General features: G+C 47.3%; 1 protein-coding gene and 1 long non-coding RNA gene across 3 annotated transcripts in view; both read left to right on the top strand.

The window, feature by feature from the left end:
* The window catches only part of LOC102450663 (uncharacterized), a 191,797-nt gene that overhangs the window by 104,515 nt on the left and 73,135 nt on the right, over nucleotides 1-14,147 (top strand). For both annotated transcript variants that reach the window (XR_012902106.2, XR_012902105.2), the window contains exon 7: nucleotides 3,345-3,800. This is a non-coding gene — a long non-coding RNA (uncharacterized LOC102450663). The remainder of the gene's footprint in view (nucleotides 1-3,344; nucleotides 3,801-14,147) is intronic.
* LOC142827381 (uncharacterized) lies at nucleotides 3,818-7,614 on the top strand. Its single transcript, XM_075922707.2, has 2 exons — nucleotides 3,818-4,864; nucleotides 5,197-7,614. Exons 1-2 carry the CDS (start codon nucleotides 4,297-4,299, stop codon nucleotides 5,712-5,714), a joined length of 1,086 nt encoding a protein of 361 aa, XP_075778822.2. The 5' UTR covers nucleotides 3,818-4,296; the 3' UTR covers nucleotides 5,715-7,614.

Consider the following 14,147-nt stretch of genomic DNA (forward strand, 5'->3'; position numbering starts at 1 on the left):
CCTCTTGCGGACGTGGGCAGGCTCCCAGGAGCCGCCAGCCTGGTCCCGGGAAGAGGCGGAGAGCTGGCTGGCAGCGGGTGGCTGGCTCGAGCCATGCCAGGTGCAGGGTCTGCTAGCTGGGTGCTGGCAGGCTTGCACCTGGCACGGACACCGTAGCCAGCCTGTGCCCCTTTAAGGGCTCTGGGGCCGGGAGGGGGGCAGAAGAGTTTCCCTGGTGGTGCCCAGAGTGGCCACCAGGGAAAGCTGGGGAGGGCTAGCCTCCCACTAGTTCGAATTAAGTGGCTACACAGCCCTTAATTCGAACTAGTTAATTCGAACTAGGTGTTAGTCCTCGTAGAATGAGGTTTACCTACTTCCAATTAAGCGCTCCGCTAGTTGGAATTAAGTTTGAACTCGCGGTTTGTATGTGTAGCACCTATCAAAGTTAATTTGAACTAATGTCTGTTAGTTCGAATTAACTTTGTAGTGTAGACATACCCTCATTTATCTCAGTCCCTATATTGAACTGATCACCATAATTAAGTCAGCTTAACTTCTGTGCCAGGGAAGATAATGGAGCAAGTAATTAAGGAATTCATCTGCAAACATCTAGAAGATAATATAGTGACAGATAACAGCCAGCATGGATTTGTAAAAAGCAAATCATGTGAAACCAATCTGATAGCTTTCTTTGTTAGGATAACAAGCCTTGTGGATAAGGGAGAAGCAGTGGACATGGTATACCAAGAATTTAGTAAAGCATTTGATACGGTCTTGCATGACCTTCTAATCAATAAACTAGGGAAATACAACCTAGATGGGGCTACTGTAAGGCTGGTGCATAACTGGCTGGATAGCCATTCTCCAAGAGTAATTATTAACGATTCAGAATCATGGCATAACAAGTCAAAGACATAACTAGTGAGGTTCCGCAACGGTCTGTTTTGGATCCGGCTATGTTCAGTATCTTCATTAATGATTTAGATGATGGCATAGAGAGTGTTCTTATTAAGTCTTCAGATGATACTAAGGTGGGAGGGGTTGCAAGTGCTTTGGAGGATTGGGTCATAATTCAAAAAGATCTGGACAAATTAGAGAAATGGTCTGAGGTAAATAGGATGAAGTTTAATAAGGACAAATGCAAAGTACTTCCCTTAGGAAAGAACAATCCGTTCATACATACAGAATGGGAAGTGACTGTCTAGGAAGGAATCTAGGGGTCATAGTGGACCACAAGCTAAATAGGAGTCAGCAGTGTGATACAGTTGAAAAAAAGAAAAGAAAAAAAAAAAAGCAAACAGGATTCTGGGATGCATTAACAGGAGTTTGGTGAGCAAAACACGAGAAATCATTTTTCCACTCTACTCTGCGCTGATTAGGCCTCGGAGTATTGTGACCAGTTCAGGGAACCACATTTCAAGAAAGATGTGGAGAAATTGGAGAAGATCCAGAGAGGAACAACAAAAATAATTAAAGAAAACATGAGCTATGAAAGAAGTCTGAAAGAATTGGGCTTGTTTAGTTTGGAAAAGAGAGGACATGATAGCAGTTTTCAAGTATCTAAGAAGGAGGGAGGACAAGATGATAGGACAAGAAGCATTGGACTTAAAATGCAGCAAGGGAGGTTTTTGCTGGACGTTGTAACTTTCTGGGTGATTAAACATTGGAATAAATTACTTAGGGAGGTTGTGGAATCTCCATCTCTGGAGATATTTAAGAATAGGTTGGATTGACGTTTATTATGGATGATCTAGACAGTGCTTAGTCCTGTCATGAGGGCAGGGGACTGGACTCGATGATCTCTTGAGGTCCCTTCCAGTTCTAGTGCTCTATGATTCTATAATTTCTGAATGCCTTTCAGCAGAGCATTAGGCAGTTGTCACATTTGGTTCATTCATTCTCTCATCCTTGCAGCAGGCAGAGAAGTGTGTACAGCTGAGCTTATATTTTGGAGTGTAATGAAAATATATACACGTTGCTATATATTTGTTAGAGAAGGCAAGGTCAACGAAATGTGTCTTGCACCTATAGCAGAATGTGGTGAGGTTTTCAGTCTCAGATGGGCCCTGAAAAAACTCTGTCTTCTGTACAGATGAGCTTTACCCTTATTATAGAAAGTTTCATTGTGCCAGAGGACCAAGGTGGTGGACCACAATCTTCATCCTGATGATCTTTAGATAACCTAGGCCTGGTTATGGCGTACCTCCAAGCAGAGGTGGCTGGCTTGCAGAAATGTTGATGGTACCCAGAACACACAGAACTCCCATGCCCCAAATCCCCTTCATCCACCTGCCTAAGGCTCTCGGAAGGAATTTGGATGGATGAAGGGTATGGGATGTGGGAGGGAGCTTGGGTGCAGGGTGCAGGCTCTTGGCTAAGGCAGGGGATTGGTGCACAGGAAGAGGTTGCAGGGTGCAGGTTCTGGGAGGGAGTTTGGGTGCAGGACTGGTGAGGGGTGAGACTCTGGGAGGGAATGTCGGAGCGGGACTGGGGTGCAGGCTCTGGGAGGGAATTTTCGTGTAGACTCTGAGATGGAGTTTGGCTGCTGGGTGCCAGCTCTGGGCTGGGGCACGAGGTTGCGGTGCAGGAAAGGATGAATGGTGCAGGCTCTTTGAGGGAACATGGGTGTGGGAGGGTGTCTGGGGGTGCAGGCTCTGGGAGGGGGAGTTGGGGGCTGGAGAAAGTGCAGAAGGAGTTTGAAGACAGGAGGGAGATGGAAGAAGGGGGTGCAGACTCTGGGAGGGAATGGGAGCATGATGGAGTATGGGGTTAAGTAGGTGTGGGTGCAGTGCTTACTTTGGGGCACCAAGGCTAGGGTGTTCATGCGTTGCTTCTGGAAGGCATACAGATACTGCTCCCACAGCGTCCATTGGCAGTAGGGGCACTTGAAGAGGGGCAGTGTGCAGAGACACAATCCCCTCACTCCCCCCCCTCTTGTGGGGCCACAGGAACTTGTGCTGCCGGTGTCCATTTAAAATCATCCAGCAGAAGGAGTTGGGGGAAGCATGGGAGGGTGTGTGTGGGGAGAGGGGAGGGCAAGGAGAGAGAGACTCGGACCATAATTTGGTGGAGCAGGGCCCCCAGGGCAGGAATATTTCTGGTGCCTGGGCTTCACAGGCCTATATAACTTGCTGCCTATGCCTGGAAGATAAGGACTAAAACAGTGAACTTGATTGCATAGTCTGGGGGAAGCCAGCATAGGTAGCAGAAAATAGGTTTGACGTGTTTGTGGTAGCCATAGTTGATAGGGTTGCCAGATGGTTTCAGCAAAAATACTGGACACACTTGACATTACATCCCAATCTACATTACATCTTATTTAGAAAATAATGGACATTTATATTTTCTCATTTATATTTTCTCAGTTTATTTCCCGAACAGCTCAAATACTGGACTGTCCAGTTCAAAACCAGACACCTGGCAATCCTAATTGTTGCTGAGGAGACACGCTGTGGAATTCTGTACCAGAAGTTCCTAAACGCTTAAAGCCTCATGGTCAGGTATATTGCTTCACTGTAGTCCAGCCAAGAGGTGATAAAGAAGTAACTAACTGAGGCCAAGTGGTCATTTGCCAGGATGGGACAGTATCTTAGCCACATGGAGGTGGCAGAAAGCGTTATGTGCACATGCTGCTATGTGAGAACTTAACACCAATGATGAAACTAGCAGCATTCCTAAGTGAGGGATTGAACTGGCCAACTGAAGGAGACTATCCGTGGCTGCAAACTCTTGAGAGTACCTTCTGCTGTCTAGCAACGTAACCGTTGTCTTGCTCGGATTCACTTCAACCAGCTGTTCTTCCTCCATGAGCTGTGTCTGAGGTCAGTAAAAGAACATTGATAAACAGGAATTGGTGGTTAACCTGGGGAAAGGGGTCTCCTTGGCCAGTTGTGTTTCTGTTCCTGAAAAGTAATAATTTGGCACCCATACATTTCTATTAGGCTGTGTCCAGACTCAGGGTTTTTTTTCGAAAAAGTAGCCTTTTTTTCGAAAAAACTTCACCTGCGTCTAGACTACAGCCGCGTTCTTTCGAAATTAAATCAAAAGAATGCGGCTTTTCTTTCGACAGCGGTAAACCTCATTGCACGAGGAAGAACGCCTTTTTTGACGGAGATCCGTCGAAAATAAGTGTGTGGGGACGCGGGGAGGCCATTTTTTTTAAAATAATGGCCTCCAGGAAGAAGCCCTGGTGGACAATCTGGGGCATGCCTTGCATGTCTCTGGTTCCTGTCTGCAGCCATTTCTTAAAGGGACAGGCACCCGCACAGCCACCTGTGGCAGCAAAGCAGCCAGAGCACACGGCTGGTTAAGTGCAGCATGTCCCAGCCCCAAGACCCTCCTGGACCTTCTAGAGACCCTTCTGGGGACCCAACCAGGGGTTCCAAACGCCGGGCACTGTCATGGTCTGGGCCAGAGCTCAAGACCCTTCTCGAGCTCTGGGGAGAGGAGGAGGCCTTACAAGCCCTAAAAAGCAGGCGACGAAATGCAGACATTTATGGCTGCATGGCAGAGGCCGTGGCCCAGAAAGGACACTACTCCTGCACCCAGGACCAGGTGCGCTCCAAAGTTGAGGAGCTGCGCCAAGGATATGTGAAGGTCAGGGAGGATAGCTCCCGTTCTGGGGCAGCCCCCCACTCCTGCCCCTATTATACTGAGCTGGACCACATCCTGGGTGGTGGTGAAGCACGCACACCACGGTGTCTCCTGCAGTCAGGCTTGGCAGACCCTGTGGTGGACGCGCCAGAGCAGGACCCAGAGCAGTCTGGAGATGGGGACATGGTGCCAGAGGAGGACAGTGAGGAGACGGCGACCCTCACCCTGGAGCCAGTCACACAGACCCCAGAGGCCTCCCAGGTGTCATCTGACGCTGGAGATGAAGCAGCAGGTGAGTGCAGTGAGGTTGTGTAACACCCGGGGGAGGAGGGGGGTAGGTGGGTGCACAGTGGGTGATGCACAAGGGAAACCTGTAATGCTCAGGCTGATGCCCAGGTCACATATGGATGTCTGATTCCCCTGTCTCAAGGAGAGGGCATGCCCTTTTGGACAGCTGTTGCACACATGACTGATTGTGATAGAAATGTAGCCGTGTTACTCTGATCTGAGGAAGTGGGTCTGGGCCACGAAAGCTCATCCCCTAATAAACCATCCTGTTAGTATTTTAAGTGCTACATAGTCCAGTTTTTATGACTGATTGTATCTTCCTCTTTTCCTCCACAGCCGGACCAGCCGTGCAAGAGGGCCACAGCACCCCAGCCCCACCTCCATCTCGGGGACATGGGAGCCACAGACATAGGCGTGTGTATGCGGACATCCTGAGGCAGCATGTGGAGGCCGTGCAGGAGCTCAACACCATTCTGCGAGAGAGGGCGGAGGCAGAGGATCGGTGGCATGACCGGCTGATGGAGGAGCTGGTCCAGCAGCGCACGTCCCTGTGTGCCAGTCTCAGGGAGGTCTGTGGCTTGCCTGCTCCTGTGCCTAATCCTGCTCCTCCAGCACCCCATGACCCCGCCCCACCAAACCCCCCTTCCACAGCAGCATCCCTTTCCCCCCATGGACCTCCCTCTCCCCCAGCCCCCCCCCAGTTCCCCAGCCCCTCTCTCCCCCTGGCCCTCCTCTCCCCCAGGCCTCCCAGTCCCAAGAGCACCTACCCGCTGTTATCCAGCCAACCGACAGGCGCACCACCCGATCCCGTGGCCATGGTGGACCCCGAACACGAGGCCCAAGCAGGAGACTGAGATCAGGCAAGCACCATGCAACCTGATCCCCTTCCCCCCTCCAGGTTTCAAGTCCCCTTCTCCCCTCCAGGTTTCAAGTCCCCTTCCCCCCTCCAGGTTTCAAGCACCCCCATCACCCCAGTTAAATGACAAGGAATGTGTTAAATAAAATGTTTATTGTACATAGTTTGGCATGAAAGTATATTTTCTACATCAAAAATGAACAAAAGCTTTTTTATGTTTGCAACAGTTATACTATTTTCCAGTGAGTGATATTTTAAAAAATAAAACAGAACTTATTCTTTTGAGACAAACTCTGGTGTTTATTATTTCTCCAAACAGAGTCAGGAGATGGGTTGTGGAGGGAAGCTTCTATTGGGCCAGTGCCCAGTCCCAAGGCAGAAGCCCCTCATTAGAGTCAGTGGCCTCCAATTGAGAATTGCTCCCGAAGGGCCTCCCGTATGCAAACAGCAGACCGGTGAGCCTGGCAGATAGCAGCTGTCCGGGGCTGGGCAAAGTGCCTCTCCTGACCATCAGCACCTGTACCCCACCCTGGTAGGAAGGCCTCCCCTTTCCTCTCCACCAGGTTATGGAGAACGCAACACGCGGCCACCACCTCAGGGATGTTGCTCTCCCCCATGTCTAGGCGTGTGAGCAAGCACCGGAATCTCCCTTTTAAACGTTCGAACGCACATTCCACCTGGTTGCGAGCCCAGTTAAGGTGAGCATTAAACTGCTCCTTGCTCGCATCCAGGTGGCCGGTGTAGGGCTTCATCAGCCACGGCATCAGGGGGTAGGCGGCATCAGCCATTATGCACTCCGGCATGTGCACATCCCCAACCACAAAGTCGTGATGTGGGAAAAATGTTCCTGCCCGAAGCCTCCGGTAGAGGTACGAGTTCATGAAGATGCGGGCATCATGTGCCCGCCCTGACCACCCAACACAAATGTCAGAAAACTGGCCACGATGGTCGACCAGGGCCTGGAGGACCATAGAAAAGTAACTCTTTCTGTTAATGAATTGGGCTGCTCGATGGGGCGGTGCACGGATTGGAATGTGTGTCCCATCGAGCGCTCCTCCACAATTCGGGAAGCCAAGGACAGCAAAGCCGGCCATGACACTGTCCAGATCTGCTAGACAGATGAGCTTGTTCAGCAGCTCTGAATTGATGGCCCTCACCACCTGCAGAAAGAGACAGACAACAAAATGTTAGAAGGGGTGCCTTATCTCTTAGGAGGGGTGTCTTGCCATTGCAGAGCAGGGGCTAGCCAGGTACACAGCTCCTGGAAAGTGGTCTTTCGCATCCGGAAGTTGCGTAGCCACTCTTGGTCATCCCAGAGCTGCATAACGAGCCGGTCCCACCAGTCAGAGCTGGTGTCAAGCCTCCAAAAACGCCTGTCCACAAAGAAGTTTGGAGGCAAGGGCAGTGGGGCTGCATGACGGATGATCCCTTCATACCTCTGGTCTGGGTCCAGATGGGGAAGTAGCCTCATGACTGTGTCATGCAGATGCAGCAACACTTGCAATATGATGGTGAGGGGCCATCGCCTGCCCAGGGGCAGCTCTGGCTCCATGCTGAAAAAATGGGTCTAAAACAGAAAAACCTCCGAACAAAGAACCTGTTGGGGTGTCCCAGAATGCTGGGCACACCAAACCAGCACTGCAATGCCTTGCTTACCTTCTAGAGGGACAGCAAAGGCAGCTGCAGGAGCAGAGCAATGGGTGTTCAGGAGCGTCCCTTTAACCACGTGTCTCTGCAAAGGGCAGACAGCAGCACCCGGAAGGAAATGCTGCCCCCATGCCCTGGCAGAAGCGGTTCCGGGTGGCTTTTAATTTCGAAAGAGTGTCCAGCAGTCAGGACGCTCTTTTTCGAAAAAGCGGATCGATTTTCTGATCCTTGTATTGTAGTCTAGACGCGCTTTTTCGAAAGAGGCTTTTTCGAAAGATACTTTCGAAAAAGCCTCTTTCGAAAGAGGCTTGCAGTCTAGACGTAGCCTTAGATTGTACCCTGTTTTATATTTTCAGCTGCGTGCTCTGCACTGTTAATTGAGTTAATTAATGTCTGCCTTCATGAGAGTTTGTGAAAATGCTGTCAGACATTAAGGGTTAATGAATCTGAACAGGTGTGAAAGATTGGATGTAGCTGAGAACAACCAGTGTGTAGGAGGAAATACTGATATTTATTCTATTAAGTCTTTTCTTGGGAGATAAAACAAAAAAACAACCCTCTCTTCTCAAGGGGTTTTTCAAAATATATTTTGTAGTATAATTCATTTTTTTTTGTAATGAGCAGTTCTTGGACGAATGTATAAAAAGCAGGCTGGTTGTATTGACTAAATAACTATGTGTCAGACAACTCGTTCATCTTGAACAATCTCCAGTACTTGCAGCCTCACAGAGGAAAGCCAACCACATGTAAGACCAAGCTTTGTCAGCTTAGGATAAATGTTAATTGGCATTATGTTTTTACTGGAAGAATTTGCCTCACTCACTAGCAGTCACACTGGTATGCTACATTCTTGCAATTAGTAGACTGCATTGTAAACAGTGTGTTAGCCATAGTTTCCTTTAAGTAACTCTCTCTTTGTCCCATGAGACAGTATTTACCTAGCAGAATCCAAGACAGGCTTCCTCTGTCTAAAGTCTTCTGTTACCAGCTAGTGCATTCAGGAGGTGCATACTTCTGCAACCCTGTAAGAAAAATGAATAGACGATGCAGGCCTGAGCCACAAAAACTTGATTCACATTTAAAATGGAGTTTCCAAACCCAAATGTTACTGGTGTTCAGAACTGGGATATTGTTTGGCCCATTGCAAGGAAATGGCCTAATTACAGCATTTGGATTCAGGACCAAGTTCAGATTTTGAAACTTCCAATGTCAAGGGGTGTTTAGATTTGGGATTCCAATTGGAATGTGTTGCTAATATTTCATTCCAGTGTCTGGCAGTCCTCACTGCCAAAGACTGTTGAAGGATTGATCCTTGTTGGACCCAGGTTGTCAGGTTAGATAAGAAGAGTGTTAAACTAAGAAAGACAAGGGGAATGCTAGGAGAGGTCTATGTAATCTCCATGCCTAATTTTAATTCACAGGAAGAGCAAAATCAGGTAAATGAGGATATAGTAAAAGATAAGGGAACAGCAAAAGTTAGGCATATAGATAATAAAACAATTACAGGCAGTCCCCGGGTTACGTACAAGATAGGGACTGTAGGTTTGTTCTTAAGTTGAATCTGTATGTAAGTCGGAACTGGGGTCCAGATTCAGCCGCTGCTGAAACTGATCAGTTTCAACAGCGGCTGAATCTGGACGCCAGTTCTGACTTACATACAGATTCAACTTAAGAACCCGGGGCAGGGGCTTCCTGTAGTCAGCCACTGGTCAGTTTCAGCAGCGGCTGACTTGGGGACGCCTGGGGCATAGCAGCTGGGGTGCTGCTGGGTTGGTCCAGTAGCGCCAAGGAGCGGTACCAACCGGCAGCGCCCCACCTGCTCTACCACAGGCCCGGGGCTTTGCTCCATGTCTCCCTGGTCTGCTGGGTAGGGGGCCACTAGCTGCGCCCCCCCCCCCCCAGCAGACCAGGGACACGGGGAGCAAAGCCGCAGCGGTGGGGGGGTGCCGCGCCTCTGAGGCTTTGCTCTGGCAAAGCCTCAGAGGCGCGGGACCCCTCCGCCTCCCGGCTTTGCTCCAGGTGTCCCTGGTCTGCTGGAGATGGTCCCCAGCAGACCAGAGGCACTGGGAGCAAAGCAGCAGCGGCGGCGGGGTGCCGTGCCTCTGAGGCTTTCCTCCACTGCCGCTGCTGCTTTGCTCCCAGTGCCTCTGGTCTGCTGGGGACCATCTCCAGCAGACCAGGGACACCCGGAGCAAAGCCGGGGAGGCGGAGGGGTCCCGCGCCTCTGAGGCTTTGCTCTGGCAAAGCCTCAGAGGCGCAGGACTCTGCCGCCGCTGCCGCTGTGCTCCCGGTGCCTCTGGTCTGCTGGGGACCATCTCCAGCAGACCAGGGACACCGGGAGCAAAGCCGCAGAGGCGGCGGAGTCCTGCGCCTCCCTGGCTTTGCCAGAGCAAAGCCTCTGTGGCGCGGGACCCCTCCACCTCCCCGGCGTTGCTCCGGGTGTCCCTCGTCTGCTGGATACGGTCCCCAGCAGACCAGGGGCACCCAGAGCAGCTTTTCTCGCCCCGGAGGTCGAGGTGGCGGGACCGCTGCCTGTGAGTTCTGGGGCGAGAAAGCCCCGTTCGTAAGTGCGGATCTGACATAAGTCGGATCCGCGTAACTCGGGGACTGCCTGTATACCTAATTTGTCTAAGAAATTGAGTGAGTTCAGAGAGAAACAACTGAGATTTTGGTATAATAATGTAAGGAGCCTGATCAGCAAAACTGGAGGAACTAAAATTACTGATGCAAGACAGGAAACTGAATATAGACCTAACAGAAACATTGTTCAATAGCAGTTAGGACTTGAATGCAGGTTTTGAAGGATATGTGCTGTTCAGGAAAGAGAGAAATAAAGACAAAGATGGTGGAGTTGCATTGTACCTCAGTGTGGTAGACTGTAAAGAAATAAGTGAAAACATGGATAAAACAGTATCAATTTGTGTCAAAGTCTCTAAAGGACAGTATACGAGGTTCTACTGGGAAGTATTAGAGATCTGCTATATACATACTGTTATAGTTGGATTTGGATATGGATAGAAATATCTTTTTTGTTCGAGAGAAATACTAAAAGAAATTGTGTCCTTATGAGAGACTTTACTGTACCACATGTGGATTGCAGATCAAATGTTATTGTTAATGATAGGGTTCCGGATGTAACAGATGATAGATGTTTTCACCACATAGTCGTTGTGCCAACAAGAGGTGATGCAATTCTAAATTTGGTTTTAGTGAGTAGTGAGGACATTGAAAATAATTTTGGATCAAATGACTGAGTTGATTCATTTTAAATTAAATGGAAGGGTAATAAAAACAGGTCAGTCCTTAAGGTTTTTTATTTGAAAGAGACTTTAGGAAAATGAAGGAACTAGTTAATGCGGTTAACTGGACTGCAGAGTCAAAGACTTAAATCTGGAGGAGGTTAGGAATTTCTTCATGGCAAACTGTTCAAGAATTATCTGGAGTGGGCATTCCAAACAAGAAGAAAAACATAGAGGGAAATAGGTCTGTAAAAAAAGTTTTTAAAAAGTAACCATTTAACCGTTAAAAAATCTTAACAGTTACACGCAGTGTGGACTCTGCAGTATAAGGCTGATACCGCCGCACTTACAGTGCAACCAGCTCCCGGCTGTTGTCCCCATTCCTGGGGAACTGGCTGAACTGCAGACTCGGCAGTATCAGAAGCAGGGCCAGCAGCTGGTGCATGTTGGGAACCGGCTTATGCGCACCAAATCCTGGCTGTTGGCCTTGCTCTCAGAGATCCAGCTGCCGCTTCGCGCTGCAAGCTCTGATACTGATAAGACTTATATTGCAGAGTCCACAACACATGGTGGCTCTCTGGACCAGGGCCAGGAGCTGGGAGACGGTGTCTGCAGGCAGAGGAGTTTAACCTCAATCAGAACTGATAAGATGATGTTTATCAGTTAAACAGTTAAACTCTTCTAGAAAAAGCTTACAGACATAAATGGATGAATCAATACCTCCAAAGACTATTGTGAGTAAACAGAGAATCTACAAAGAGTGGAAGAATGGGCTGATTGGTAATAAAGGTACATCTTTAATGTAAAATTAGGGCTAAAGTGTAAATGGCCAGTCAAGCTGAGTTGGAGTTTGTAAAGAAAATTAAAACAAATAGTAAAATATTCTTTGGCTACGTAAATGAAAAGTGAACAAGAAGAGGAAGCAGGTCTGCTGTGGAGTGAGAGCATAGTAGTCATTGAAGATTATCTAGGTTTCATCAAAAAATGTATACGTTGCTTCAGTTTTCAGTAAGGAAGGTTAGTGTAGATAAAGGGATGCATTTATGTCATAATTTAAGGCACTGGTAAAACCACACTTGGAATATTGTATACAATTCTGGTCACCCATTTTCAAGAAGGATGAATTCAGACTGGAATAGGTGCAGAAAAGGGCTAGTGGGATGATCAGGAGGAGACTAAAAAAGCTAGGCTTTTTTAGGGTAGCAAACAAGTTTGTGATGGCCGCTGGATGGTCTGACTTGAGTTCTATCCTGACATTGCTACACATACTCAGAGAAAAGGGAATTCACTAAATCTCATACATTGGAATTTAGAGCTGAGTATCCTTCATGGAATGGAAAGCAATTATTTGACATGGAAAAAATTAAGCACATAGAAAAAACATAGAAGAACAAGAAAATAAAAGTCTGCTTTAGAAATTTCATTTGGGTTGCTTTTCTCTGAAATCAGAGCCTGTAGTGCTACATCTTTCAAATTTGTCAGGGAAAAGAAGAACATGATATAAAAATCAGTATTTCTTTCTAAAAATGATAAGATGTTTGTTTACACAGACAAGGTCTGCAGGTCCGGATTGAATAATCTGTTTGCCCTCACAGAGCCCTAGATACGTTCATATACAAACAGCTTTGGCAACTGGTGCCAGACTGACCAGCCCCATCTGAATCCAGGTGGAAGTGAGCATATGGTTTTGCAAGTAAGCTCATAGCATTACAGCTGTATCTCTAAAGCTTAATTGCTTGATAGAAAATAAACACTCCTGGTTACATGATCCCTCTGTTACCAGAATAACACAAATCAAGACGATCTGTGATAAGGAGCAGCTTTTAATGAAAGAAGGTCGTGTTTCTCCTTAAATCCCTATGAGCCAAAAGAAAGACTTGGACTTGATTTGAAAGACAGAAAACTAGACAAAGTAAACTGAGCTTGAGAAGTGTGAAAATTAAAAATTCCAAAACCTTTTCAGACCTGCCTTAGGGTCTGATTCTGTAGAAGTGCTGAGAGATCCTGAAAGATGTTACCACTCTCTGCTCTCACTAAGTGCCAGTGAAAAATGAGGGTACTCAGTGACTTGTAGGATTAATCCCTTCTGACCAAAAACTAAGAGATGCTGAGTACTTATTTGTCTTATTTAAGTCTAATTGGAGCTCTGAGCACTTTTCATATGACATGACCCAGAGGGAACCAGACCAGGACATTACTGCAGACTTGACATTGGTATCTAGCAGTTGTTAAGACGTTGCATTCACTGTGTGCAGTACTTTAATTTTTCAAAATGCTGTACAATATTTTTAAAAATGAATCTATCCACGAGGAAATTATTCTTAATCTTATTTTAAAGATGGGGAAGAAATGATGCAGAAATTTGCTGTAAGTGACTTGCATGAAAGAGCCATGATCAGTAACCAGACATTTTTGTCATGTAAACATAAGAAAAGCCGGACTGGGGGTATGTCTACACTACCCCGCTAGTTCGAACTAGCGGGGTAATGTATGCATACCGCACTTGCTAATGAAGCCCGGGATTTCACGAGGAGTAACGGTAGTTCGGAATAGGACCCTAGTCCGAACTACCTAGTTCGAGCCCCGTGTAGCCGCGCTACACGGGGTTCGAAGCAGCGGGGATTTAAAAATGGCGGCTCCCCGCTTATGCTAATGAAGCCCGGGAAATTCAAATCCCGGGCTTCATTAGCAAGTGCGGTATGCATACATTACCCCGCTAGTTCGAACTAGCGGGGTAGTGTAGACATACCCTGGGTCAGTCCACAGGTCCATCTAGCCCAGTATCCTGTCTTCCAACAGTGACCAATTCCAGGTGCCCTAAGAGGGGCACGGGTTCAATTTGTAAAGTGAGGGTGATGAGAGCCCTTGAACCAAACTGTAAGCCCTGTATATAATGGAAACCACTTCAAGCCAGGGGGTGCCACAGCACCTCTCCCTAAATTAGTTCCTGCACCTGTAGCCCAAGAAGGAATGAACAGAATAGGTGATCCATTCCCTGTTACTCATTCTCTAAGAATTTATCAAGGTTTTTTTTTAACCCTGTTATAGTCTTGGCCTTGACAGCATTCTCTAGAAGGGAGTTTCACAGGTTGACTGTGCATTTTCCTATTTGTTTGTTTTAAATGTGCTGCCTATTTATTTTGTTGGGTGACCCCTAGTTCTTGTGTTATGGAAAAGTAAATAACACTTCCTTATTTACTTTCTCCATACCAAATCATGATTTTATAGAACTCTACCATAGTCCCAGTTTTATTAATCTCTTCTCATACAGAAGCTATTCAATGCTCTTAATAATTTTTGTTGCACTTTTCTGAAACCTTTCCAATTCCAATATATCTTTTTTGAGATGAGGTGACCACATCAACATGCAGTATTAAAGATGTGGGTGTACCATCGATTAATATAGAGGCCCCTTAATAATTCCCAACATTATGTTTGCTTTTTTCATTGCCTCTGTATACTGAATGTGTATTTTCTGAGAACTACCCACAATAACTTCAAGATCTCTTTCTAGAGTGGTAATAATTAATTTAGACCTCATCATT

Source organism: Pelodiscus sinensis, chromosome 2, assembly GCF_052426305.1.
Source record: "Pelodiscus sinensis isolate ZL-2025 chromosome 2, ASM5242630v1, whole genome shotgun sequence".
NCBI classification, from domain to species: domain Eukaryota; kingdom Metazoa; phylum Chordata; order Testudines; family Trionychidae; genus Pelodiscus; species Pelodiscus sinensis.